The following is a 27,828-nucleotide window of genomic DNA, read 5'->3' as shown; positions in this document are numbered from 1 at the left end:
CCTTAATATAACATTAGGCCCAGAGTCAAGAAAGGCTCTGGTGACATGCTGGCAGCAATGCCACCTGCCTACTGCCAGCTGAGCTTCCCTCCTGTGACCTCTGACTCACCAGAACTAAGAATAAGGCCCAGAAACACTGACTAAAGCACAGCCAGATTTTTGAACCAACAAGGGGAAGCAAGAAGTGGTGAAAAATAGTCACTGTCCTAGCCTGGCAAGCACCTAAATCCTCATGCCAGATGTGCAAGCCAAGCACTCAAAAAAGCAAGAGATGGCCTTCCCCTCTCTTTTTTAAGTAGGACCCTGAAGTATCACTAAACTTCTCTGCTACCACCTGAGGTCTGGGATGAAGCATGGGGAATGTCAAACATGTACCAAGCACAGGAGTGTGTCTGAGGACAGATCAGGGACAGGGAACAGGCATTCCTCTATTGTCTGAGCACAATTCCCAAAAGTAAGGAACCAGCACTGAGCCCCAGGAATAAGAGTCTGTTATTTTGGTTTATTGGTGCTAGGATCAAACTCAAGTCCTCACAGAGGTTAGGCATGCCCTCCATCAATCAGCCGCACCCGTCCCTTAACATATGATTTAAAACATTGCTTTTCAAACTAGGGGCCAGTCTGACTTCCGAGTGACATCTGATTGCTTGGAAAGACTTCTAGTTGCCAAAATGAAGTATCAAAGGATTGTATCATCTCATTATGTGGATAGAAGTCAAGGATATTTAAACCAGTCCAATACACAGAGCAGGCCAGCAGGCAAACAACCCAAGTGTCACCAACACTGACTGAGGAATGCTATCTGATCATCAATTCATCCCTGACTATTCTTAGGAGTCCATATTCCCCAAAGACACCCTTATCAACACCTGGGCTTCAACTCCTCAAACACAAAGAAAAGTTCTGAAATGCTGGCTCCTCTTAAGGAGTGGTGGGAAATAGTCACTGTCATAGTCAAGAAAATACCCCAAATTCTCGTGCCTTATATGCAGGCCAACCACCTGGTAAGTCACGAAAAGAGCCTTAGGCAAAGACAGGCTTCAGTCTCAACAGAACTCCTACAAGAGGAGCTGGCAAGGAGAACGTGACTCAAGCTGGCCCTTGCTTTAGTGTAAGCCCAGGCATACAACAGCCACCCTGACTTGCACACCCACATCCTGTTCTGCCTTCCCGTATGTGCCAGTCTCTCATTCAGTAAAGACTTACCTGGTGGCCCCACTAGGCATGATGAATAGATGTGCAATCGCAATACTTAAAGAGGTTTTGGCAGGAAGATCTTTAAGTTCAAAGCCAACCTGAACTACAAAGCAGATGCACATTCAGTTCCAACAGTGCCAAGTCCACTGGAAAGGGAGGCAACAGAGCAGTCCCAAGGCACCTGGATCCTGCCCCACTCGAGCAACTGAGCTGCATCCTCATCCTGTCTGTCTGTCTGTTTGCTTTTGCTCTTGTTTTTACTCTATACGTTTACCAAGACAGGGACACAAATCTGTCTAGAATCCCGTGGATTCCCATCAGCACCAATGTCTGTCTATATCCTGTTCCCATGGAGACCCATAAGGCAGCAACAAGACTCAGATGAACTCTCCAAAGACAGCACTCAGTCTTTTCAGATGCTTCCTGTAGAACCTGAGACGACTTTACAATTACCTTTTTCCCTTCCTTCCCCCCACCATTCTCCCTACTTGGGGGGAGAGGAGATGTCTGGTGGTCCTAGGGATTGAACCTATAGGGCCTCATGTATGCTAGACAAGTGCTCTACCACTGAGATACATTCTCAACTTTTGTTTGGTCTTGTTTGATCCCAGGACCACAGTTAGGCAAGCACTCGAAGGCTGGACCTAGTTCTGACATTTCCATTTGTCACCTGGCCCACAGAAGACCATGCACACCTGGGCACAAAGAGCACCCCTTCCCTCCACTGCCGTGGGATAGGCAAGGGGGTGTTTGCTCACTGCACTGACCAAACCCACACTAGGGTAGTGGCCAACATTTTCTATCCCAACTATGATGCAATGCACTCCCTTGGAAACTGCTTCTTTTATTTTTGTTTTTTCTTGTGTGTATGGGGCGGGACACTTGGGTAGATACACGCTACAACGTGTATGTATAAGGCAGGGGACAATAGGAATCAGTTCTCTCCTTCCACAATATGGGTCCCAGAGATTAAACCGAGGCTCTTAGGTTAGAGGCAAGCACCTTTACCCCCTAAGCCATCTCAGCCACCTATACCTGCTTCTTAAGCTAAAGAAAATGTGGAAGATGTGACCCTCAGCCTCACCAAACTTCACTTAGTTCCTCTGCCTCACGCTGACAAAGGGGGGGAACCAAGATACACGATGACTCTGAGATAGGCACCTAGAGAAAGTAAACCAAGACAAGCTGGCAGGCATTGGGACCACATGCCACATACCACTTCCCTGAGGCCACAGGAAAGAAATATGCAGATATAACAACTGATAGGAACTCAGGGACCCCGAGGAACTGACTGTCTCCTTACTTCCTCTTGAGAGGTCAGAACAAGCTTCAGGAAGGCAGATGCTAAGGTCTACCTAAGTGGAAATGGGAAAATGGCAATCCAAAGCGTGCCTATGGAGGGCCTGGGGATCACCTAGTGACAGGCCTGACTTCAGGGACAGCGCAAATGAAAGAAAAGGAACCTTCCGGTCAGGAAAGCTGAAATGTTCTGGACCATGCTGTGTGTGATCCCACCACAAGCCTTCACGGTAAGTGCTGTTTTCATCGCCCACAGTGGAAACTTAGGCAGGTTATAAAAGCCTGGCTCACACCAACGAAAGTTATCCCAGCCAATTCAGTAGCCTGTGAAAACCTATCATTCTCCATTATGGTTCATGTAACAGTGTGGCGTGGATAGCCCCAAGAAGAGGAGGCACTAAAATGGCACTCCCCAAGACAAGACACATGCATTAATAAGGTATTAGCTCACTTAATTTCATAGCTCAGTAAGGAGCCATTACTATGTTGTACATGAGAACACTTACAGACAGGTGACAGACAGGTAAAGTTGCTAATCCAAGTCACTTGTTGGGATTACAGGCATGCGCCACCAGCTTATGCAGGGCTGGGGATCAAACCCAGGCCTGGATGTAATCTAAGTCAAATCCTCACCCTTCCAGATTTCAGTGTCTCAGCTACTGGTCTCTACCCACCAACGCTCCAGGCCACATCTCCCTGTTGCTCTCTGCCCCTGGGATGCAGATCACAACTTTGGGGATATCTCTTCTTTCATCCAACTACACCATTCAGAGGGAGGCTTTCTTCTCTATCTCAAGTCAAGAAAGAGGCACAGCACTCCACACTAAGCACGAAATGCTGTCTATCATCCTAACTACTGGAAAAGCTGAGATGAGAGGACCATAGGTTCAAGTCTTCTGCAGGCTACAAATTGAGTTCAAGCCTAGGTTGAGTAACTTAGTGAGACCCTATCTTAAAAGAACAGAAAAGAGCCCTTTTGTGGGGATGTAACTCAGTGGTTTTAGAATACTTGCCCCAGTACAGCACAAAAAGAAGGGAGGAAAAGAAAAAAGAAAAAGGAAAAATGAGAAAAAAATAAGAAAGAATCGTTGCCTCTCAGAAGACAGAACTCCACATGCCCCACCTCTGCACTGTTACTCCCAGACACTCAATTACCTTTAATGGTAAGGCTGAGTGTAACTGCCAAGGTAGCTGCCTGGCCAGATCAGGGACTTGCCAGCAGCTGCAGTCTGTCTCCAGTGCCAGCTGCCTTCTTGTCTCCACCAGCCATATGCCTGGGCCAGCTTGTTTACACCAAACCCAGGCTGAGAGACAGCAACAAGCTCTCCCATCACCCAGCCACCAGCCACTCACAGCCTGTGACTCCTACCAGGCCCCAAGAAAGAAGTGTTCTCCAAAGCTGCTGCTCCTGCCACATGGATACTAGGGTAAGGCTGGTTGGTCTGCATTGGATTTAGGTAGAGAGATCTGCTTACACCTGAGCTTCAAAAGGAGCTACAGATACAAGTCCAGTGCAGAGGTAATTGAATGAAAAAAGAAAAGAAAAAGGAAAGAAAAGGACATGACTGCTCCTCGATATGGTAGAGGAGAGAAAGTTTGTTAAAGATGTGTGGGAGACATAGCCAGAGGCAGACATGTGTAGGAGAGTCCAGAGTGGACATGTCCCTAGACCATGCTGGCAGATGGGGAAGGGAGAAAAGGAGAGAATGGAGAGAGGAGAATGAGCACAGCAGCCAAGAGGCCAAAGGGACAAAGACAGGGGCAGGTAACCCAAATGTCTGGACTACATAGGGAAGAGTCTCTGAGGGAAGGGCAGCCCAGACTCTGGGCTACAGAGTTCAGGGTAGGGGGTGAGGTGTGCCAGCCAAACCCCTGTAACAAGGAGGAACTGGGGGATGCTGGGAAAACCTGGAGGCCTGGTCCACTTTCAAATGTTAAGTAAGCACCTCAGCCTTTGTCTGGGGTTTGAAACTTAGCAATGACACCCCATGCCCACGTTGTCCCAGGCATCATGCCTGCCTCCCCTACAGCCAAGCACCCTAGAGACAGACCCTAGACAGACTACCCAGACACCTGAAATGTCGCAGAGAGCCTGGTTGGGGTCTACCTGGAGCCAGGAAAGACACAGCTGGGTTCTGGCCTGATTCTGCCACGGCTTAAATGAGCCCAAGACAATCACCACACCAAAAATGCCCCTATACGGTCTCTACTGCCCCTTACTGTCCACCCACCTTATCACCACAGAATGGAGTCTGCCTAGAACACCTACTATGTGCTAGGTACTACACTGCACTGAGAAGGCTGTTAGTGCCTCTTTCTTTTCCCATAAGATACACAGCATGAACCTGCTACACAAGCATTAAGACCTGAGATCCCTCAACAAGCCTGGTACATCAGCCTACATCTCAAATCCCAGTGCTGGCAAGGTGGATAGAGACAAATCCCTGCAGATCCTCCCAGAAGCCAGTATAGGTGAATCTATGAGCTCAAAGATAGACCCTGTCTCAAAAAGTAAGGTAGGGGACAGTAAAAGAAGACACCCAATGTCAACCTCTGGCTTCCACATATATACATACCCACAGGCATGCAGATCTGAGTACACACAAAAATATGTAGCATGACCCAATTTACATATAAGGAAACAGAAGTTTCCATAAATCTAGCAACTCGCCCACTCTATGAGCTGGGAAGTAACGAGTTTTCAAATCCACCTACTCCTGGCATTGATTCCAGCCACACATCTCCAGATTTCTTTCGGGCCACACCTTCCCTCCAACTGGACCCTCAAGAAATAAAAGGACTGACCTCAAGGGAGCCTTTTCTCCATTCCTTCCTCCTACCAAGAATACTGCTATCCAGAGCCAGATCAGCTCTGTCCCCAGCATTGAACATGAAGTATCCCACCAGAGATCATGCATGAATCATGTGTGAGACCAAAGAAAACAGGAAAGACTAGTTAAATTACAGCTGCAATACCTGATATACTGATATGGGACACATCCTATGTTAAGAAATCATTGAAGCCTTATGAAAGCTCTGAAAGATGTGCAAACCTAACTATAACCACAAGGTCACCTTCTCAGACACATACATACACACACACACACACACACACACACACACTCACTACAGGACAACAACAACAGCAACAACAACAACAGCTATTCCTGGACCATGCTAGAACTTTGAGCTAGCCAACACTTTTCTGAAAAACAAAGCAAAGGCTGGGGTGTAACCTTTTTGAATGTTCTGAACTGTTCCTTCTCCTTCAGGGATGGCTTTCAGGGAAACAAGCCAACAGGACTTATGTTCATAGCATCAGTACAATGTTTGCTCTCAAAGAGGGGGAAAAAAGGTGGAACAAAGGAGGAAAAAAGTACTATTGTGACTTAAATGTTAAACCACAGCCAATAATGATATGAATTATAGTCCACAGGTATGAGGAAGTATGGTGGTAGAGTGCTGAAGGTTGTCGCTACAAGGTTCTGTGAGGATGGAAATTTCTTTTAACAGCAAATACCACAAAATGGAATGCAACTGACCACCATGGTCACTCAAAACACGAGAAGGCTAAACCTTATGGGTTAGTACACAAATAAATATGCAATGGCCCAGGAAAGAATTTTTACAATGCTCAGGAAAAACAGAAGGCCAAGGTCTCCTCCAGTACATTGTATACCCCAGCAAATTAACAGGAAAAAGACCCACCATGATACATAAAGACATATAGCCTTACTTTCACTAATTTCCAGAAAGAGTCTCATTAATTTGCCTGGGCTGACACGGAAGTCGCCTTGTAATTCAAGCAGATCTCATACTTGTGAACCTCCTGCCTCAGCCTCCCTGATCTCTGGGAGATACTGACTTGGATTTGAACAAATGGATTGTTGTTTTGTTTTATTTGTTTGTTGTTGTTTACCAGTGTCTTGTCACAGTGACTGGCCTCTACCTCCTAAGCCTCCTGTTTCAGCCTGAGATTACAGGTATGCACCACCACACCCAGCTAGAAGTGGGAATTTTTATTCACTTACATTCAGAAAAGGCTAGCTATATACTTCTTGAAAATAATCAGCCTTTAAAGGTTAAAATTTATGTAATTTTGACTCATGCACAAGGATACATATTAGATAAAAGGGAACTCTAGGCATGGTCCATACCACAGTTCTGAAGCCTGGAATGTTATATATCTGATGGGAAAGATTTGTGAGATTCTATGTATCTGTGTGGATGGCAAAAACACCAGCAGAATAAAGATTATAATCTAGTAGACTTAAGTATGTGATCTATTTTATAAGCAGGTGGAAGGACATGGCTACAGGCTGCTCCAATAGAACAGCATCTATGTTAACACATCTGTGTGGTTTGTCTGACTACAGAGCATGTGTGATTTTTATAATCAGAAAACTTTGTGCTGTAACTAGAAGCTTTATGGGGAAGTTATTTACTTCTTAAATAACACGATTAAAAAAAAAAAAAAAAAAAGACGCTTCGTATTTAAACACAGCTTTGAAAATCTGGAAGGGACCCAACCACCTTCATTTGGTCTCCTGATCTCAGCTCCCTGGCATGCAAGGTTTAACTTCTCTGAGCAAAATCCTCTCACATCCAGAAAAGCAGCTCCAACAGGCTTCCAGCTTGCTCAAGACTCATATGCCTTGAGTACAGAAGGTGTTTAGTAAGTGCTGTGGGAGTGTGACTGTTGTATTGACCTAGTAATTAACTAGCAAATTTCAAAAGGTAAACATCTCTCAGGCAGGCGACTTCTGGTGGGGAAACTTAAGCTGCTGAGTCATATGCAGGTATCTGCTCACAAAGCATGATCAGGAATGTCCCCACAGGTCCCCAACAGCCCATTCCCTCCCCAGTGCTGATTAACCAGCTGAAACACTGATAATGACCCTGACAGTCACCAAGAGGGAACAGGGTGAGACAGTGGCTTCTTAGCTTTCCCACAGAAAAAAGGGAAAGCTCGATAAGAAATGTGACTTCCTTGTTCTTTCAAATTCCACAGACTACAGAGAAGGATATTGCCTCTTACAGATAAGTGAAGGATACAAGATACAGAATATTTACAGCATGAAAAATAGAGAGAGAAAATGTGCACACATAAACACAAACTGTGCATGTGCGCTCTCTCTCTCTCTCTCTCTCTCTCTCTCTCTCTCTCTCATCATCACTCACTCACTCACTCACTTCAGAGGGAGTGGGCAGGGAAGAACACTGAAACCTGACTTTTCCCTTCATATTCTTATTACTTTTTTTTTTTAAAGAAACAGCATTGTCCAGACTTAATAGGCCTTGAACAATTCTGAAATTCCCTCACAGGACTATAAAAGGAAGCCAGGGGACCTGAGGGGTACAGCTCAGTGGTGTGCTGTGTGTGAGGCCCTGCGCTGGCACAAAAGGGTTTGGTCCCCAACAAGAGAAGTAGCAGAACCTACCTATAATCCTAACACTTAGGAGGTGAAGGCAGCTCGTTCAAGGTCATCCTTGGCTACATAGGGAGTTTGAGAGCAGCCTGGGCTAAAGGCTCTGTTTCAAAAAAAAAAAAAAAAAAAAAAAAAAAAGGAGGTGGGAGGGACCTGTAGTTAAATTTTTCAAGTTGTTTTCTAAAAGCCAGCAGAAAATCTACCTAGCCAAAAAGGAAAACCTGTGTTGGTCATTAAAAGCTGTTTGAAGTGGGATATCCCAGCTCAGGCTTCACTCGAGAGGTTCTGAGCCACAGATGAGACAGGGAACAAGAAGGGGGGAAAGTGTACAAGCTTGATTTAAACACGCAGAGGACTGGGGCTGAGGTCCATCTCAGAGTGCACTTAAGTTCCATCCGCAGCACAGCACACCCATTTGTTCCAACACAGATCAAAGGCCCTGATCGCTCTGGACAAGTGCTTCTTCCTCCCTGGCCTGGGATTTCCAGGCCCTTTCTATTAGGCTTCATGCATCTGTGAAAAACTTGAAGCAGGACTTTAATGAGATTTCTACTGGCCCTGTAACTCCTCTGAGCTAAAATTCAGTAATACAGAGCTGGGAATGGAGCTGAGTTGGCAGAGTATTCATCTCGTGCTTGTGAAGCCAATTCCCATCCCCCACTCTGAAGACCCTGAGCCACTAGTGCCCCCTATAGTCCCAGTGCTCAGAGGCAGATGCAGAAAGTGAGTGAGGGGTTCAAGAGCATCCTCTACTACACATCAAGTTCCTAGCTGGCTTGGGCCACACTCTGTCTCAAAAAATATGTAAGGGCTAAATATGGCTCAGCAGTAAAAGCCCAGGTTGCTCTGGCAGAGGACTCATATTAACAATACCAAGAACCACATGGCAGCTCACAATCACTTGTAACCACAGTTCCAGAGGAGCCTCGTCCTCTCTTGCCTCTGCAGGCACCAGACAAGCATGCAATGTAGACTCATACATATAAAACAAGAATCTGTATATATGTACGTGTGTGTGTGTGTGTGTGTGTGTGTGTGCATTTTACTCTATGCTACTCTGACTACATCACGGTCCTCAGGACCCTGGCATGGGTTTTCCCTCTTTCTGGGACAGAGCCAGCTCAACCACCAAAATAGTGGGACTATTTTGTCCCACTTCTTGTTAAGGTGGTTTATACCCACCCTAGTTCCTCCTGGTTTAGGTCTCTGTGTGGTTTACTGTGATTTGGAATTGTTTGGGGCATCCCTAGCACAAAGCCCATGAGTTCATGGACCTAGCCTGTCTTGTTCAAGACTACATCCCCAGCATCCAGAACAAAGCTAGAACACCTACCAGATACTCAATAATTTAAAAAATAAAAAAATAAGTGTGTGTGTTCATTGTGAAGAAACAAGAAGACAAATCCAGGGTCTTAAAAGCCACACCCTTGAGCTGGAGAGATGGCTCAGAAGTTAAAAAGCACTGACTGCTCTTCCAGAGGTCCTGAGTTCAAATCCCAGCAACCACCCAGAAGGCCAAGGAAACTGAGCTTCTCAGAAAATAAAACTCAGGAAAAGAGCAGGGAAAAGGTCCATAAAATCTTCTTTACCACTCAAGGGTAGCAGAATGGCAGCCTAGAGCCACCCTCCTTGCCCCCAATAACAGCACAGAGAAGTCCCATAGGTAAGTCAGAGGAGTGCTAAAGCAGACTGACTCTGGACTTGGTAACTACTTAACCTGAGGCAGTTCAGAGAGGGCGGAGAAGGCGGGTGGGGGAGGGGGTGGGGGGGTGGGGGGTTGGTACACGCCTCCGATCAGAGCACTGGGAGACTGAGGAAGGTGAAGGGAAAGTTCCAGGACAAACTGAGAAGACAGCTCCTGTCTCAGAGGGGATGAGGGCTGTGGGGATGACTAAGTGTGTCTACAGTGCATGTTGCACAAGCATCCCCAGCACCATGGAAGAGCTTTGAGCAATGGCATGCATTTGTAATCCCAGGGCGCAAAGGCAGAGAGAAAAATACCAAGAGGCCTCTGGCCAGTCAGCTTAATTAAAAATGGGTAAAGCTCCAGGTTCAGTAAGAGACCCCATCTCAAAATAAATGGTACTTGACCTAGTAAGACACCTGCCATTGACCTCTGGTCTCTACATATGAACAAAAAGGAATGAATGGCTGGACCCGGTAAAGCATCCTTTGATCTCAGCACTCAGGGGCAGAAGAGGGCCATTTGGCACTGCCTGGGGGCATGTTTGGTTTAACAAGTGTGGCTATGGCTGGCAATTTGTGGGCAGAGGCCAGGGCATTGCCGAGTAACCTATAATACTCAGGGTGCCCCGACAGCACAAATAACAGTTTGGTTCAACTGTGAACAGGGCAGGGTTGAGAAACTAGGCTCTATTCTCCCTCACCACACCCTGACACTCCCACAAACGCAGTGTCTTACCACTTTGCAAGCAGGTAGCCCCAAGCAGAAAAACACAAGTACACACTTCCACCAAGGCAGATGCTATCCCCAATTTCTTGTCAAGACAGGGGAAGCTTGCTCCAGGCTCTCGTCAGCATCCCAACCCACTTACTTACTTACTTTTGTAAAACATCCAGGCAAGCTTTTACAAGCTGATGTTTTTACTGACTATTAAGACCTACTTGAAAACCTAGAGACTATGTGTGTATCAGACCTGCTTCAGAATCCTAGGGTACCTAGAATAACAACCCTACAGCCCACCCTCCTGCCATAGCAAACAGACCTGGGTCTGAGACAGGGTCTTCATGCTGCCAGTCTGGCCAGCTGGGGATGAGGTGTAGCTGAGCAGCTGAGCACTGGCCTAGATATTCAAGACCCTGGGTTCATTAGCCAGAAACACACACAGGCTCCGTCCTCGCGCCCCTTTTCCTACACTTTCCTTCTCTCCCGGGTTGAGGTGCATTCTGGGCATCGAGGCCGAGCCCGCGGCCGCCGTCGCCTAAGAGGAGCGAGGAGAGGCCGTGACCGGGCAGAGACCGCCAGACCGCCGGAGTCGCCGCGGGAGAGGAGTCGACTAGCCAGCCGCCGCCAGCGAGGCCCGCCCACCCATTTGTCTGGCCCTCTGCCCCATTCACCATGCAGCCTGCTTCTGCAAAGTGGTACGATCGAAGGGACTATGTATTCATTGAATTTTGTGTTGAAGACAGTAAAGATGTTAATGTAAACTTTGAAAAATCCAAACTTACTTTCAGTTGTCTTGGAGGAAGTGATAATTTTAAGCATTTAAATGAAATTGATCTTTTTCATTGTATTGATCCAAATGATTCCAAGCATAAAAGAACCGACAGATCGATTTTATGATGTTTGTGAAAAGGAGAATCCGGCCAGTCATGGCCTAGGTTAACAAAGGAAAGGGCAAAGCTTAATTGGCTCAGTGTGGACTTCAATAATTGGAAAGACTGGGAGGATGACTCAGATGAAGACATGTCGAATTTTGACCGTTTCTCTGAGATGATGGATCACATGGGTGGTGATGAGGATGTAGATTTATCAGAAGTAGATGGAGCAGATGATGATTCACAAGACAGTGATGATGAAAAGATGCCAGATCTGGAGTAAGGGCTGTTGTCATCGCCTGGATTTTGAGAAAGGAAAATAACTTCTGCAAGATTTCACAATTGAGAAAACCCCTGAGTCGATAGCTCTAAAGACAGATATGCTGTACTTGCCTCCTCTAACCCAGTTGTCAACCTTTTTTTTTTTTTTTCTTTTTTTTTTTTTTTTTTTGAAAGGCTTCACTAAGGGTTGATTATGTACCATTGTATGGGGCGATTTAAGTCAGCTAAGGCAGTATCCTTATGCATGAACATTTCCCAGGATTCCATGAGGCAGTTGATCCTAGGCAACTGCTCCAGCAGCTCGGACAAATAATTGCATTTCATCTAAGTCTTTCATCATAACACAATTACTTACACATTAGGAAAGCTCTCAGCTTAAGGAAAGATGAAAGTTTTAGATCCTAGACCATGGACTAAAAGCCCGAGGTGGAAACAAATTGGCTAATACCTTAAACTGATACCCTGCCATTCTTCCAGGATACCTTTCAGAATTATTCCACTAAAGTTTATTTTTCAAAAAAAAAAATGTACTTTACATCATTGTATGTGATCACTTGTCAGTGTTCAGGTGTATTTTAGCAAAAACTAGTGGATGCCCTAACTTAGATGGTTTTTGAAGCCTATACATTTGGTATTGTTTGGCCCTTAAGCTTTTACATCTCTTAGCATGGAGGACAAAGAAAGCTGTACATTGTTGCTTGAGAGTATGTACATTTTAGACCAGATTTGTATTTGCACAGTCAGTATGGCAAATGAGTGGAAAATGTTAAATACACTATTGGATTTTTTTTAATTTTCTGTTTTGATTTCAGCTTATGCCCTGGCTGGAAAACCTCAATTTATGTTCATGACAGTGGGGATTTTTTTAAATGTCTACATTCTTTCTAATAAACTGTTGGAAGATTTAAAAAAAAAAAAAAAAGATACACACACAGAAAGCGTTAAGGAAAGAACCTAAGGGCTGGAGAGATGATTTTCTGGTTAGAAGCACATACTGCTTCTGCCAGGAAAATAAGTTCAGTTCCTAGCACCCACATCAGCAGGCTCATAATTGCCTCCAACTCCAACTCCATGGCATCAAAAGTTCTGGCTTCTTCAGGCACCCAAACATATGAGGGCATGTTGCATGCACACACTCACATACAAACAAGCAGAGAGAGAATTAAAAATAGGCATCGCAGAACACATGTTTAATATCAGTATTCTGCCAAAAAAAAATTAATTAAAAAAAGAAAAAATGCAGGGGGTAGTGGCACACCCTTTTAATCCCAGCACTTGGGAGGCAGAGGCAGGTAGATCTCTGAGTTCAAGGCCAGCCAGGTCTATTGTGTCCCAAGCCAGCCAGGGTTGCAAAGAGAAAATCTATCTTAAAAAACCCAAAAAGTACTTCTTAATTACTTAATCTCAGTATTTTGGAGCCAGAGGCAGGCCAATCTCTCTGTGTTTGAGGTCAGCCTGGTCTAGAGTTCTAGACCTGCCAGAGCTATACAGAAAGACCCTGCTTCAATGATGATGGTGGTCATGTTGATGGTGATGAAGAGGAAGAGGAGGAAGAATCTTTCTTTTAAAATCTGAAGGTCAGCCTTGGTGGCACACATCTTCTAATCCCAGCACTTGGGAGGCTGAGGCAAGAGAATCAAGAGTTTGAAGCAAGCTTGGACTACATCGTAAGCTCCAGGCCAGCCTTGTCCCAGTCAGACCTTGTCCCAAACAAACAAAACAAAATAACCTACTGAATCAGGTAAACCCCAATTCAGTTATCTTAAGGTTAGGCTATGAAGCAAAAGAACCCAACTCAAATATTAACAAACAGATGCCACATGGACTCCACTCAGGAAGGGAGTCAACCAGGTGTGACAAAGTAGAAGCAAAGACAACGGACACTTGGCCTTCTGAGAGAGAGCGAGCAGCAGTGGGAGGGGTGGGATCTTCAGGCCTGTTTCCCAGTAGTGGCTCTAGTGAGGTCCAGTGCTATCCAATCTTATAGGAGAAGTCAGAAATCCAGGTGTCTGTGCAAGCTCCTCCAGTAAATCAATGGTGGAGATGACAGTAGGTCACATAATTAAAGTCAAAAACCACGCCTGGTGACGATGCATACCAGTCCTTGAGAGCATAGGCAAGAGAGTCAGTCAGGGGTTCAGGGTCATCCTCAGCTGTACAGCAAGTTGGATGCCAGCCTGACTATGAGACCCTATCCAACGACAGAGCTAGTGAGACAAATCAACAGGCAAAGGCACATTGCATGGTAAGAAAAGAAAACCAACTCCTGAAAGTTGTCCTCCTGCCTCCACACACATCATGGCACTGGTGTGCCCACCCACTCCCAAATCAATAAATAAGTGTACTAAAAAAATTTAAAATTAGGGGGCTGGAGAGATGGCACAATGGTTAAGAGCGCCGACTGTTCTTCCAAAGGTCCTGAGTTCAAATCCCAGCAACCACATGGTGGCTCACAACCATCTGTAATGAAATCTGATGCCCTCTTCTGGAGGGTCTGAAGATGTGTACTTACATATAATAATAAATAAATAAACCTTTAAAAAATAAAAAATAAATAAACAATGAAAGATTAAGTAAATAAATAAAGCCCAGCCAGCCTAGAGGTAGGCTGGAAAACACACTTAAAACACCACAGCTAGGTCTGCTTGCACTGGCCTATAATCCCAACACTCAAGAGGCTAAGGAAGGAGGGTAGTAAGTTCCAGGCTAGCCCGAGCTACAAAGGAAGACTCTCTCAATAAACAAAACAACAGAAAGCCAGACATGGTGCCATACCTTGAATCCCAACACTTGAGAGGTAGAGGCAGGCAGCCTATGAATTAGAGGCTAGCCTAGTCTACACATCAAATTTCAGACCATCCAGGAATATACAGGAAACCATGTCTCTAATTAAATAAGTAGACTTAATTTTGTTTTATTTATTTGTAGAAATGTTGGTTGAGCCTACTGGATGCAAAGCAGTGGGCCCAGGGAAAAACAGATGAACATGACCTCAGTGAACCATTACAAAATGAAATACAAGCAGCTGAACACAGAATAGCATTTTATCCTGATCATCTCAGAGAGGCCTCTGAGCAACTTGAAAGCCATCCTAGGGTTTTAGGTCACTTATTCATTTTACAAGTAATTACTGACTCTGTCTTAGATACTAGGGTTAGAGTCACAAACACAAAAAAGGGAACTAAGTAAACTTTTTGATGTATGAGAAAAATTAAGAACGATGAGGTAGAATCAGAAAACTGGGCATGCAAGAGTGGCAGGGGTCAGGGAAAAGATGCCTGGGGAGTGACTAGGACAGAAGAGAGCAGGGTCAGATGTTCCAGGGCTGGGGAGCCGCTGAAGGGTGCTGAGCACAGCAAGGGCAGGGTCTGTGCTCTCTCTTAACAGGATTCCTCTGGGCTAGAACTGCAGTTACAGAGAAGTGTTTGCCTAGCTGATGCCAGGTCCTAGATCCTATCCCCAGCACTACAAAAGAATAAAAGTCAAAAGCAAGCATTCTGGCTGCTAGACTGACACTAGACTGCAGGGGTCAAGGGAGGACAGGGACAGAAGAGTGGCAGGAAGCTGGGTGTGATGGTACAGGCCTGTTATTCCAACTACTGGGGAAGCTGAGGCAGGAGGATCACAAGTTCAGCGGTCACCTAGACTATAAAGATGAAGGACAGCCTGGACAGTTTAGTCAGACTCTTGTCTCAAAACAAAAAGTTAAAGAGGGCTAGAGGTGCAGATAGCTCAGTATGTTAAAACCCCAAGTTCAGTCCCCAGCCCTTCAAAAATAAATACAGTATTCAAATGCAAAAACAAGTCAAGGTTCTGACCTTGGGATTCAGGAGGCATCCCTAACAAGTTTGGATACATTTTGCAAGAACAGGCAGATAGAGAGAGTAGGAGAAAACAAGAATCAAGGACAAGCAGGGGCAGTGGTGGCCCAAGTCTTTAATCCCGGCACTCGGGAGACAGAGGCAGGACTAAGAGTTAGAGGCCAGCCTGGCCTACAGAGTGAGTTCCAGGACAGCCAGGGCTATACAATAAAACCCTGATTTGAAAAAGAGAGGAGGAGGAGGAAGAAGAGGAGGAGGAGAAGGAAGAGAATCACCACCATCATTGAAGCACAAGAGCTGGAGAGATGACTCAGCAGTTAAGAGCACTGGTTCCTTTTGCAGAGGACCCAAGTTCAATTCCCAGCACCAACATGGAAGCTCACAAGTTTCTGCAAACCCAGTACCAGGGAATCTGACACACACACACACACACACACACACACTCTCTCTCACTCTCTCTCTCTCTCCCTCTCTCTCACACACACACACTCACACAATCACACATACACACACACACACACACATATGCAGGCAAAACACCAACGCACATAAAATAAATCACAAAAACAAACAAACAAGGACACCACAGGATTTGTTCCCCAAGAGAAAGGACCATCTTCCTAGAGGTGCCTCAGCTCCTCCCAAAGTCCCTGAATCCCCACAGGGGGTCTCTGCAAGCACTCCAAATCAAGTTGGTAAGTCACACACCACCATGCTCCCAAGGTGAAGCCCTTCCAAGAAAAGTCCAGCAGCTCCAGGAACGGAGACCCCCCCCCCCCCGACCCGGGTCCACCCATCCCCAGACCCTGGCAAGGCCACAACGGGAGCCACAGCTTCCTCCTGCAAGGCGAAGGGGCAGGTGAGGCCACAGAGCAGGAACTGGAGTCTCAGTTCCTACCACAAGTTCCCAAAGCCTTTTACCTGGTTATCTTGGCACCCTCACCCCACCATTCTGGGCTGCACACTGATGCTACATCCATCTGGTAAGGGGAAGAAAACGGCGACCTGAGTGACTACAGCAATCAATCTTAGGAGAGAGAGGAAGATTGGGGGGGGGTGGGGGGAGGTAAAAGGCAGTGGGAGGAGGAGGGAGGGAGGGAGGGAGGGAAGGAAGGAGGGAGGGAAGGAAGGAGGGAGGGAAGCAAAGCAAAGCAGGCAGGCTTTCCAGGGCCTTCTGCTACCCCAGGAATACAAGTCACCGAGATCCATTTGCCAACTGGTCAGGTACAATGTTCAGGGAGTTGGAAAGCTAGAAGGTACCACAAATCAAATCAGGCCCCATAGCCAGCTCACTCCAGAGCCTGCATGGCCGATCTGCTGCTCACTTTTGTTTATGTCCAGATGTTCTCAGCAGATGCAACTATGGAGTTCCACCCAACTAAAGCCCGTACATCTACTGAGTGCTAACTAGGTACCAAGGAGCACTGTTCCCAGTGCTTGCCAAGAATTCTACTCAGTACTCAAACTACCACCCTTGGCTAGGCACTCCATTAGTCTACATGGGGAAACTGAGGTACAGAGTAGAACAGTACCCCATCTTAGCTGCAGAGCCAGCTTCTGAACACAGGGCACACAGGGACTTGCTCTGAGCAGTCAGTCACCTATGCAGCTGACTTGAGTTTTCCAATATTTCTACATTAGGCATGAAATTGGTACTTTTCTTATTCTTCACTTTTGTTTTTGTTTTCTGAGGTCAGGGAATTGAGCATGGGACCTCAGACTTACTAGGCAAGTGTTGTATCACAGAACTAATCTCCAGTCCTTTTTGACATGGGATTTTAAAACAAGGTCTTAGAAGTTACCCAGGCTAGCCTTGAACTTGTGGTCCTCCCGCTTCAGCTTCTTCAGTAGGCAGGATGACAGGCCTGCTCCAGGCTTAATACATATTTTCTAATTTACTGTGTGTGATATATAGATGTGGGATATATACATGTGTGTACATGTGTAAGAGCACACATAGCAATTTATAGGGCAAAGGGGCATGCCAGGTGTCTTCCTCTATCATCCTTCATATTTCCTTGAGTCAGGGTCTCTCACTGAACCTGAAACTTGCTCTTTTGGGAAACTCCACCCACTCAATGCTACAGTTATAGACAGAGCCAGGGCTGGCTATTTACATGGGTCCTGGGATTCAAACTTAGGTCTCCCTGCTTATACATCAAGCACTCTTGCGCACTGAGCCATTTCCTCATGCTTTTTTTTTTTTTTTTTAGTAACTTACAAAGAAAGGCCCAGGTCCCTTTTCCCAACCTTCTCTCAAAGATCAGCCACAAAACCATGGACCTCCTACCAGCTCCACACTCCCACTGAATAAAGCAAGCCCCTGCCAGCTCTTAGCTCAGCTTTCCACTTACATAACATTGTTTCTCTATTCTCATCCTAGACCTTTGCACAAGGGAAGGTTGTAAGTTCTCAGCAGCAGACCTGAGCTAGCCCAGGAGCAAGACTCCGAGAGGGTTCCTAATGGCTGGAATCTTGACTTCTCTAAGCATAATGTTGGTCCTAAAAGGATCCAAGTATGAGTAGCAAAAAGGCAGTAGCCCACTCCCATCAATCTCCGTGAGTCCTTACGAGCCCTGCTTCGTTGATTCTGTGGGCTGTGTTCTCCTGGTGTCCTCACACCAGGCTTCTACAATCCTTCCTCCCCATCTTCTGTGGTTCTGCAAGTTCCACCTAATATTTGGTTGTAGGTCTCTGCATCTGCTCCCATCTGAAGGGAAACAGGAGCAGATCTGGGGAAGACGGGGATGTGAAGGGGGGAACAAGGAGGGGAGGAGGGAGGGGAAGCTGCAGTTGGGATACAATACATGAGAGAAGGCTAGACCACGCACACTGATAAACCCATGGCCGCAGCCCAGAAGGCTAGGAGGTTTCCCCCATACCCCTGTTCTATAGAAACTGAGCACAGTAAGCAATGAAACAACTCAAGATGGTGAGGTCTAGAATGGCAGGGTATGGCAGTGGCATGGATATGCTGATGCAAAGCCACCTGCTTTAGTTTATTGTTCTTTGAAGCAGTCTTGCTCTAGCACAGCTGGCCCGAATCTCACTTCTCCTGCCTCAGCTTTCCCAGTGCTGTGATTACAGATATGTGCACACCAGGCCAGCCAACCAACCCACTCGGTATTGTTTGGATTCTCTAACTACACATAAGTTCTTGCTTGCCAGTGGCCCTCTCACCCATTCTGATTCCAGGACTCCAGAAACAGGGTGTCCATCAAGCCTAGACCAGTGAGAAGAGGGGCCAAAAGGAAGGCTGCAAGATGAAACTTAAGGGAGGATGGGAAGCTGTCTAAGAGGAAGGCCAGCCACCACTACTGCCAAACACAATCCATCCATCTTCATTTTCTGTGGCAAAAAAGTTCCAAGAAGGAAAGAACACAAAGCCAGGTTTCTTGGGTAGGCTTTTTAGCATATTAGAAGCTAGAGAATACCCCCCAACATTTCTTAGTCATCACTGCGCAACAATAGAATACATCCTGATGTGAACTGGCGAGAGGCTTGATGACCTCAGAACCCACACTGTGGAAAGAGAGTTCCACACAAGTCTCACGTGCACGTGTGCCATGGTATGCATACACTCAAACATACACACCTACACAATATATATGTGTGTGTGTTATGTATATGCAAAAATAAAATATGCAAACTGGTAGAGAATCTAATGTCTACTTCCCCTCCACCATAAGAGAAGAAAGTAATTCAGGAAATACACCAGCATCCATGTTAGTGACCCAGATCCCACTGAGTTCTTGCAAAATAATTTCGTTGTCTCCACACTTGGCACAAGGGTAGAGGACACACAGGTTTCCTGTGTGGCAAACAGGCACCTATCTCTTACAGACTCCTGAATGTAAGTCACAAGCTCTGTTCCCAGCTCTGGAGAAACCTGCAACCTCTTGGCTTTATAATGAATCATTTATCCAAGTATGGTAAGTTTCTCAACCAAAATTGGCACCCTCCTCACCCAAAAGTCTCCCAGGGGGCCTTCAGGGGTCATCATTCCTAATGCAGTCTATCAAGGAGGTACCACAAAACAGAACAAATACTTGTGGGCGCTAATCATCAGCTGCTAAGAAACAGGGATGTTTTTCTTGTTTCTCAAACAAAAAGAAAAGTCATTGTGTCCAGGGTTTCCTATTGTATTCACTAATAATCAGGACAATGTGATACAGGAGTGTTCTGGAATAACAGGCAAATCGCATTACAGGAACACGAAATACACAAGCACTGGAGATTAGAGCAGTCAGCCAGGGAACCCAGCCTAGGATCATTTCAGAAGAAAGCTACCTGGAGAGGGCCTGAAGTCCCCGGGACATCCCCCAGAGCAGCGGAGTCTCTCTGACTCACAGAGTAGAAGGCACTCTCCTGGTTACCAGAGTCCAGGGCATTTTCCACTGCACCCCAAACCTACAAAAAGAGACAGAAAGGCCCTTCTCCTCTCTCTTGGCTTTTCCTTATTTCCTTAAAGTTCCCTGATAGCATTTAGGCAGAAAGGAAAGAGGATGAGAAAAAACATGAAGCCAGAGTAACCGAGAGGTAAAACAAACAGCGGGGGAACCCCAACACAAGCGGTGGGAAGTCCCTTTCTAGAGTCTGGGCTCCTGCACCGTGCTCTGTGATAGTGTGTGCGCGGTAAACGGAGATCCTACCCCCACAAAAGAAAGAAAATCCCCAACTTGCTGCCTCCAGATCTGGCGTCCCTTCCCGATGGCAGAACCCCAAAGCACAGAGGCACCTCCCCGCACACACCCAGCTCTCCCGGAACCCGGTCCCCAGAGTAAGAGAGCGGAGGCTACGCCGGGGCCCCGGTGGCGAATCCCCGCGTCTGCAGAGCAGGGCTCCGGCTTGGGGAGCAGCTGGGTCCGCGCGTCCAGGCGTCCCCCACGTCCCCCGAGTCGCCGGTCGCCCCCGCGGTGTCCCCCGCGGTGTCCCCCGCGGCCCACCACCTTACCCAGAGTGGATCGGAGCCATCAGCGCTGCAGAAGCTACGCAGCGCCATGCGGGCGGCCGGCTGAGCGAGGAGGCGCAGCGCCGCGCGGTTGGCCCGCGTCACCGGGATGCAGCCCCGCCCCGCCCCGCCCCGCCCCGCGCGTGGGAGCGAGCACCGCCACGAGTTGCCCCGGCCTGGGCCTGCAGGCCGCGTCTGCAGCTCCCACCCACTGGCGGCTCCTAAAGCTGACACGGCCCGGAAGAACCCCGCACTGGGCCCTCCTCCCCTGGGCTTCATCCCAGGTGATCCTAACTGTACCGCTGTCCCCCCGCTGCGGGAGAACGCTCGGTGCTTGCGTGATTTTAGGGCTTTTTCCTTCAGTTGCACCTGGAGGGGTAGGGATGTGAGCTCCCAAGAAAGGAAAGAGAACAGATAAGGAAACTGGGGCTCAGAAAGGTGAGGAAATTCGCTCAGAGTCCCTCAACGAGTAGAAGTGGAGTTCGTTCGAATCAGGAGCCCTATGAATCCATTCTAAACACTGAGATCTCCATCCTGAACACCAGTTTGCCACCCCTCCTCCATGGTCTGCAAAGCACCCTGGGAATTTCTCCCATTCTGAGTGCAGCCAGGAAATAACTCATTTCCTTATTGCTTGGTATGAGGAATTTGGGGACAGGGTAATTTGGGGACAGGGTTTCATATAATAACTAAGTCTGGCCTCTAAAGCACTATGTAGTAGAGGATGAATGACCCTGAACTTGTGAGCCCTCTGCCTCCATTTTTTTTTTTTTTTTTTTTTTTAACAGACTGAAGTTTCTCTATGTAGCCTTGGCTGTCCTGGAACTCGATTTGTAAACCAGGCTGGCCTCGAACTCAGAGATCTGCCTGCCTCTGTCTTCCAAATTCTGGGATTAAAGGTGTGCATCACCATGCCTCCACTTCTTATTACCCCAGCCACCTGAGGTGCTGACAACAGAACCCAGGCTTCCTCCGTGCACAGGAACCACTCCACCAACTGAGCTATGTATACCCCTAAAAAATATTTTAATTTAAAAAGTAATAAAGAAAATGAGTAAGATAAACAATTTTTGAAGGTCAACCACAAGTCGCGTCCCCCTCAGTATGAGTAAGAGTTTGGTGGTGGTGGTGGTGGTGGTGGTGGTGGTGGTGGAGGTTGTAGTAACAGCATTTACTTCTATGTGTGTATGTGTGTGGGTGTGTATGTAAACTTGTGCTTGTGCAGGTCAGGACAGCCTGGGAGAGTTGTTTTTCGTGGAACTTTGTGGATTCCAGGGAGCTAACTCAAGTCATCAGGCTTGGCGGGAAGTTCCTTTACCTCTGTGAATGAGTTTTTAAAAGATAATTACTTTCAGGTAACAATTCTCAACGCACCGTTACCCATATTTATTGAGCATCTGCTGTATAGCAGGAGTCTTGCTAGGCCCGAGCAAGCTAGCAGCTGGAGTATGCTCAGATCTGACAGACCGGAAAGTGGAGCTGTATTTTCATGTGTTTTAGTGATAAGACAGCAGATCTTAATGACATGCTTTCATAACTGGAAAGTGTATTTGAAACTGTTGCAAGATCCAGGAAGGGGGTAAAGAGGATAAAGGGGGCCAGGCCTGCTCAGGTAAAAATCTAGAAGACTTTCTGGAAGAAAGCTTTTGAGCTAAACACAAGCATGGTTGGGATTCCAGCCTGGGCTGTGTCTTGAGCTGAAGAAAGCAGCCTATAAGAAAACTAAGAAGCAGCCAAGACTGGTGGTGAATGCCCACCACCCACGATCTCAGTACTTGGGAGGCTGAAGAAGGGGGGTCTTGAGTTCGAGGCCAACCAGGGCTGCATGAGACCCTGACACAAAACAAAGAACAGAGCAGTTCTGGTGACAAAGCTTAGCTGAGTAAGTACTACTGCACAAACCTGAAAACCTGGACTCTGGACTCCAGCATCCATGTCAGAAAACACCCATGTGTCAGGGCACATCTGTAATATTGTACTGGGGAGATGGAGACAGGCAGATTCCTAGAACTCAACGGCCAGCCAGCCTAGCCCAGTTGTGAAGTCTAAATTCAGTGAGAGATGCTGTCTCAACAAATAAATCAGAGACAGCCAGTGAGATGGCTTATCCAGCAAAGGTGCTTGCATGCAGCTCTGACAACCTGGTCTCCCAAGCCCACAAGGTAGCAAGAGAGAATCGACTCCTGAGGCTCTTCTTTGACCACCACTAGTGCTCCAGGGCACATCTGCACCTGCACTCACACATATACACAAAATAAATTTCATTTCATTTGAAAATTAAGGGGAAAGGTTGGGCAGGGCTCCACACACCTTTAACCCTAGCACTGAGAAGGCAGAGGCAGGTGGTATGAGTGAGAGACACTCAAAAGAAGCAAAAGCAGGGATATTACACAGACAAGCATGTGCACACTTATGTTTGAGCAAAAGGGGAAGGAGCCAGAGTCCATAGTCCAGTGAGATGCCCTGCATTTCACACAGGAAATTCTGCCCCTAGAGCTGCATGGGTAAACTGAGGGCGTTGTGGTTTAGGAGACCCAGACATCCTCCTGCCTCAACCTCTGAGGGGCTGGGACTATCAGTGTGAACTGTGCGTGGTGCTTTTTTAATACTTTTTCCATGTGAAACATCTGTTCTATTTAAATTGGTTGCCATAGGCCCTGCCACGAAGGGGGCTGGGAGATGGGAGACTAAGCCAGATAGGGGTACCCAGAAAGTACAGGATATAAGGGATTCCACTGAGGCCCCAGAGCAGCATTACAGCAGGCTGCACTGGGGCCAGGCCCATGCAGTACAACTCCACTCATAACCTCAGAGTAGAATCTCACCACCTCCTCCTTGGTGTTTCCCTGGCTTGGGCCAAACAACATCTGGATGCAGTGACCACTCCCTAGGCTGTAGCTGCTGACCTAGTAAGAATGACAGCAGATTTCCTGCATTGGGCCTAAGGCATAGGGAAGTAGAAGTAGAAGGGTGGCAGGAAGCTCCTGCAGGACACTAGCTATGCCCTGAGGTCCTATTCCAAACCTTGTACCAGTTGCTCTTGAAGGTGAAGGACATACAACAGTCCTCCAATCAGCACTGACAGTCCTTTTGCACAGGGACACATCAAGGATCCGCTCGTTGTACCAGCTCTGGTCCTCCTGCTGATTCAGGATCCCAAGTTAGGGGAGCATTAGCAGACACAGATGTCTTAGACAAATCATCATTTGATGACTTTTTTTTCTTTTTTTTTTTTTTTTTGTTTTTGGGGGTTTGTTTGTTTGTTTGTTTGTTTGTTTTTCTGAGACAGGGTTTCTCTGTGTAGCCCTGGCTGTCCTGGAACTCACTCTGTAGACCAGGCTAGCCTCGAACTCAGAAATCTGCCTGCCCCTGCCTCCCAAGTGCTGGGATTAAAGGCGTGCGCCACCACGCCCAGCCATTTGATGACTTCTTTACACAGGGATCCAGTTAGTTGAATTGGTCTGGGTAGAAAATGTCCTCGTGAGAGTTGGCTGGTGTTTGTGGAGAAACACCAGAAACACCAGGGACTGCACTGTACATTGATTGGCCTTGATTCTCCTTGTGACGATTAGAGTAAACATTGAGTTCAGTCCCGACCAAGTAGTCCTGGAGAATGTACACCCTGTGTGGCCACCACCACCAGAAGGAGCAGCAGCTGTGTTGTCAGTGGGTGAGATATCACAGCTCTCTAGTCTCCAAGGGGCAAGGGAAATCAGTCTGCCTCAAGCAGGAAGGATCTTCAGCACCAGCTCCTGGGGGGGAGTTGGGGATATAATCTGGTTGTAGTTTATCCTTAGACTGGCTGAGCTCTGATCTGGGCTGCTGGCTCCACCTCTGGAGTCTCTGAATTTCAGGTTCACAGAAGGCCTTTCCAGTTCTGCCAGTATGTGGTCTTTGATAAGTAGCCCTAGAGAAAGTCTCAAGGTTAAACAGACAGAGTAGCTACCAACTTGTGTGCTTGGTATAAGTTTAGGGGAGAAAGAGGTCAGTAGTTTGGTGAATGCTTGAGGAGAAGAAAAGTGGAGGACGGGAGAGGAGGTGAAAGAGTAGAAGGAGGGGCTGGTGAGATGGCTCAGTGGGTAAGAGCACCCGATTGCTCTTCCGAAGGTCCAGAGTTCAAATCCCAGCAACCACATGGTGGCTCACAACCATCTGTAACGAGATCTGGTGCCCTCTCCTGGAGTGTCTGAAGACAGCTACAGTGTACTTACATATAATAAATAAATAAGTCTTTTAAAAAAAAAAAAAGAGTAGAAGGAGAAAGAGGACGCCTATGACAGACTTTTGACATGCTAGGGATCCAAACTCAGGCCCTCATGTTTCCTTCGTTCCAGTCCTAGAACTACCCTGCCAGCTCCCAGTTCCTACCCCCACCTCCATCCCCATCCCCCACTCCCCACTCCCTCCACACCACCCTACCCCCACCCGACCCCAACCCCTGCTGCTTCTGCTGAAGAGTAAGCCCAGCAGTACTGGTCTATATCAGACTCCGTGCACACAAAACCTCAAGATGTTATCTATTATGGAAATAACCCCTCAGGCTCATATTTTGAATGCCTGGTCCTTACCTACTAGTGCAATTTTTGTTGAAACTGGCTGGGTGTGGTGGCACATGCCTTTAGTTCCAGCACAGAGACAGACAGAGGCTGGCAAATCTCTAAGACGTCCAAGCCAGCATGGTCTACATGTGAGTTCCAAGCCAGCCAGGGCTCACTACCCAGTGACACCATGTCTAAAAATAATAATGAAAGTAATTTATTATTTTCTAAGTAAATTAAGCGATTTCTTGATTTTTCCAAGATTGTGAAGATTTGAGGAAGTGGAGCTGCACTGAGGGAAATAGGCCACCAGAAAAGGACCATTCCAGGGTGTGTTACCCCTCTAGGATATCAACAGCTGTTCTACCTTCACCTTTGCATGGGTGGGCCCTCTGAAGTCCTGAGCTAAAACCCTTCAGGCCTGGAGAGGTGGCTCAGTGGCTGCTCTTCCAGAGGACCTAGGTTCAATTCCCAGCTCCAACATGGTGGCTAACAACCATCTGTAACTGTAGTTCCAGGATATCAGAAGCCCTTTTCTGACTTCTGTGGGCACCAGGCACTCATGTGATACACAATACATACATGCAGAGAAAAACATCCATATAACAAAAATAAATTAATCTAAAAATAAAATCAATCTTTCTCCTAAGTTGCTTCTATCAGGTAGTTTGGTTGCAGAAGAAAAAGAAAAAGCACATACATTATCATTCTTTTTAAAGATGTATTTATTTATTATATGTAAGTATACTGTTGCTGTCTTCAGACACACCAGAAGAGAGCATCAGATCTCATTACAGATGGTTTTGAGCCACCATGTGGTTGCTGGGATTTGAACTCATGACCTCTGGAAAAGCAGCCACTGCTTTTAACTGCTGAGCCATCTCTCCAGTCCACATACATTATTATAAGTGACAGAATTCCATTCTTTTTATGGATGAATATCTCACTGTGTATACACACTGCATTTTCTTTATTCATTCATCCATTGCCTGGGCACCTAGTACAATTCCATATCTTAAAGCAATACAGCAATGGATGCAGGAAGCAAGATGTCTCTTTCTTATCTAGTTTCTTTTTCTAAACCCAAAGTAGCATACAGGGAAGTAGCATACAGGGAAGTAGCACCTAGTTGGGGAGAGCTGGATTGAATGCGTTAGCTGTTCTTAATGGCTGGGGCTGTGACTAAGTTAAAGCATAGGCACAGTAAAAGTTTTAATAGAGACCAAACCACCCTTCCAAAAAAAGACTATTAATTCTCTCACCATCTGAGGACTCATGAGGATTGACGAAGTTGGGGTAGAGACTAGGCAAATGGTGACATAGGTAAAGTGCCTGTTGCATAGTGACAGAATGTGAGTTTGAGCCCCAGCACACATATAAAGCAGGGTACGGTGGTGCACACTGCAGCCCCCACATTCTTATGAAGATATAGGGCAGGAGACTCCCAGGAATATATGAGCTAGGTTGCCTGGTCTTGGAGGAGGTGACTAACAAAGACACCTTGCTTCTAATGGGGTGGATGTGAGGACAAAGCATGCTGTGGTACTTGAGCATATGTATACTCATGCATACATGCAAACAGCACCACCCACACATGCATACAACATACACACAGGGTGGGAACAAAATACAATAAGGAGCCGGTAAGCATGGGGAGGGGCCCCACTCTTCCTTGCTGCTGAAACACTGATGGTCAGACCACTGGCTCCTCCTGTTGCCAAGAGACAAATTTCTCATCCAGCTCCTTCCCCAAGGCTGCAGCTCTCTAGAATGAAACCTTATTTTGAGTTCTTGTCTTGTCAGGGGCTGAGGTAAAACTTCCCATCTCTGGTTTTCATAAGAAAACACCATCAAGAGCTAGGGATGTGGCAGTTGTAGAGTACTTGGCTACCGTGCAGAAGGCCCTGGCCTCTATCCCCACCAGCACAAAGAACCCAGTTCTCTTCCGCATAACAGCTCTGCAGATATTTGAGGGCTGTAGCAGGTATCATCTGAAGATGCTCCTTCTGACAACAACCCATGCACAACCACTTACAACGTAGCTATAAAAACACTGTTCTTAAGGCCCCTGAGCTCAGCACTCCAGCATGAGAGCTTTGGGGTTTTGCAGGCTTGGGTTCAAATTTCTATTATCTCCTTTCCTAGCTGTTAGACCTTGGCCCAGTCACTGTGGGGTGAAGGAGTGAGGGGTGGGAAAGGTTGGGGGGCTATGCATATTGTTCAGTTGTTCTCTTGTTGCTGTGATGAAATTGCATTGCCAAGATCAATTGACAGAGTTTGTTTTGGTTTGTGGTTTGTGGTCCATCATGAGAGGAGCCATGGGAGTAAGTAGCAGGTGTGGTTCCAGGAGCAGGAAGATGAAAGTAATCACATCTCATCCACAAAAACAGAAGCAGAAAAGGTTAACTGAAGTGGGACAAGGCCCCAGTGTCTGGCCTCAGTGACATACTTCCTCCATTTCCTAAAGGTTCCATAACTCCTCCAAATCTAACAAGGAACCAAGTGCTCAAAAAATTGAATCTATGGAGGACATTTCTCATTCAAACCACCATGTATGTCTTCTTCAGTCGCTTTCCACATAATTTTTTAAAGATTAATTTATTTTTTATGTGAATGGTTGTCTTGCCTGCATACATGTCTGAGCATCACATGCCTATCTGTTGCCCAAGGAACCAGAAGAGAGTGTCAGATCCCCTGACACTAGAATCACAGATGGGCATTGTTGTATCTATGTGGCAGAATCCATAAAGTCATACTACCCACCAGGTCTCGTGTGGGAGGTTTATTGAGGGAACTGAATCTCACAATTTTAATGGATTAGCTAATCTTTACAAAAGAGATTCAAGAAATAGGGCTCTTGTCAGGTTGAGTATCCTTTATAGGAAAAAAAAAAAAAGCTTCTTTCCCTTTAAACTCAGAAACGTACTAGTGAGAGGTAGTGCAATTATAGGAGTATGTGGGAAAGCCTACTAAACACAGATGCCTCTGTGAAAGACTTACTCTTATTCAGGTGGGCCTCACTCTGTACCACT

The 27,828-nt window shown here is 46.6% G+C and overlaps 1 protein-coding gene and 1 pseudogene across 2 annotated transcripts in view; one reads left to right on the top strand and one right to left on the bottom strand.

The window, feature by feature from the left end:
• Positions 1 to 20,460, bottom strand: part of Abcc1 (ATP binding cassette subfamily C member 1 (ABCC1 blood group)) — a 100,886-nt gene extending 80,426 nt beyond the window's left edge. Inside the window, exon 1 of one of the 2 annotated variants that reach the window (XM_021184472.2) lies at positions 20,262 to 20,460. In XM_021184472.2, coding sequence (XP_021040131.1) covers positions 20,262 to 20,309 — 48 coding nt within the window. In that variant the 5' untranslated portion in view covers positions 20,310 to 20,460. Of the gene's footprint in view, positions 1 to 10,651; positions 10,892 to 20,261 lie in introns of those variants that run through there. The other variant, XM_029470501.2, reaches the window with a different exon arrangement.
• On the top strand, positions 10,904 to 12,402 carry LOC110311228 (prostaglandin E synthase 3 pseudogene; annotated as a pseudogene).
• Positions 20,461 to 27,828: the final 7,368 nt, after the last annotated feature.

The sequence above is a fragment of the Mus caroli genome, unplaced genomic scaffold, assembly GCF_978045245.1.
Source record: "Mus caroli unplaced genomic scaffold, Mus_caroli_1 scaffold_17, whole genome shotgun sequence".
NCBI lineage: Eukaryota > Metazoa > Chordata > Mammalia > Rodentia > Muridae > Mus > Mus caroli.
Note: the sequence above shows the minus strand (reverse complement) of the source record. Positions and strands in the feature narration are given on the sequence as shown.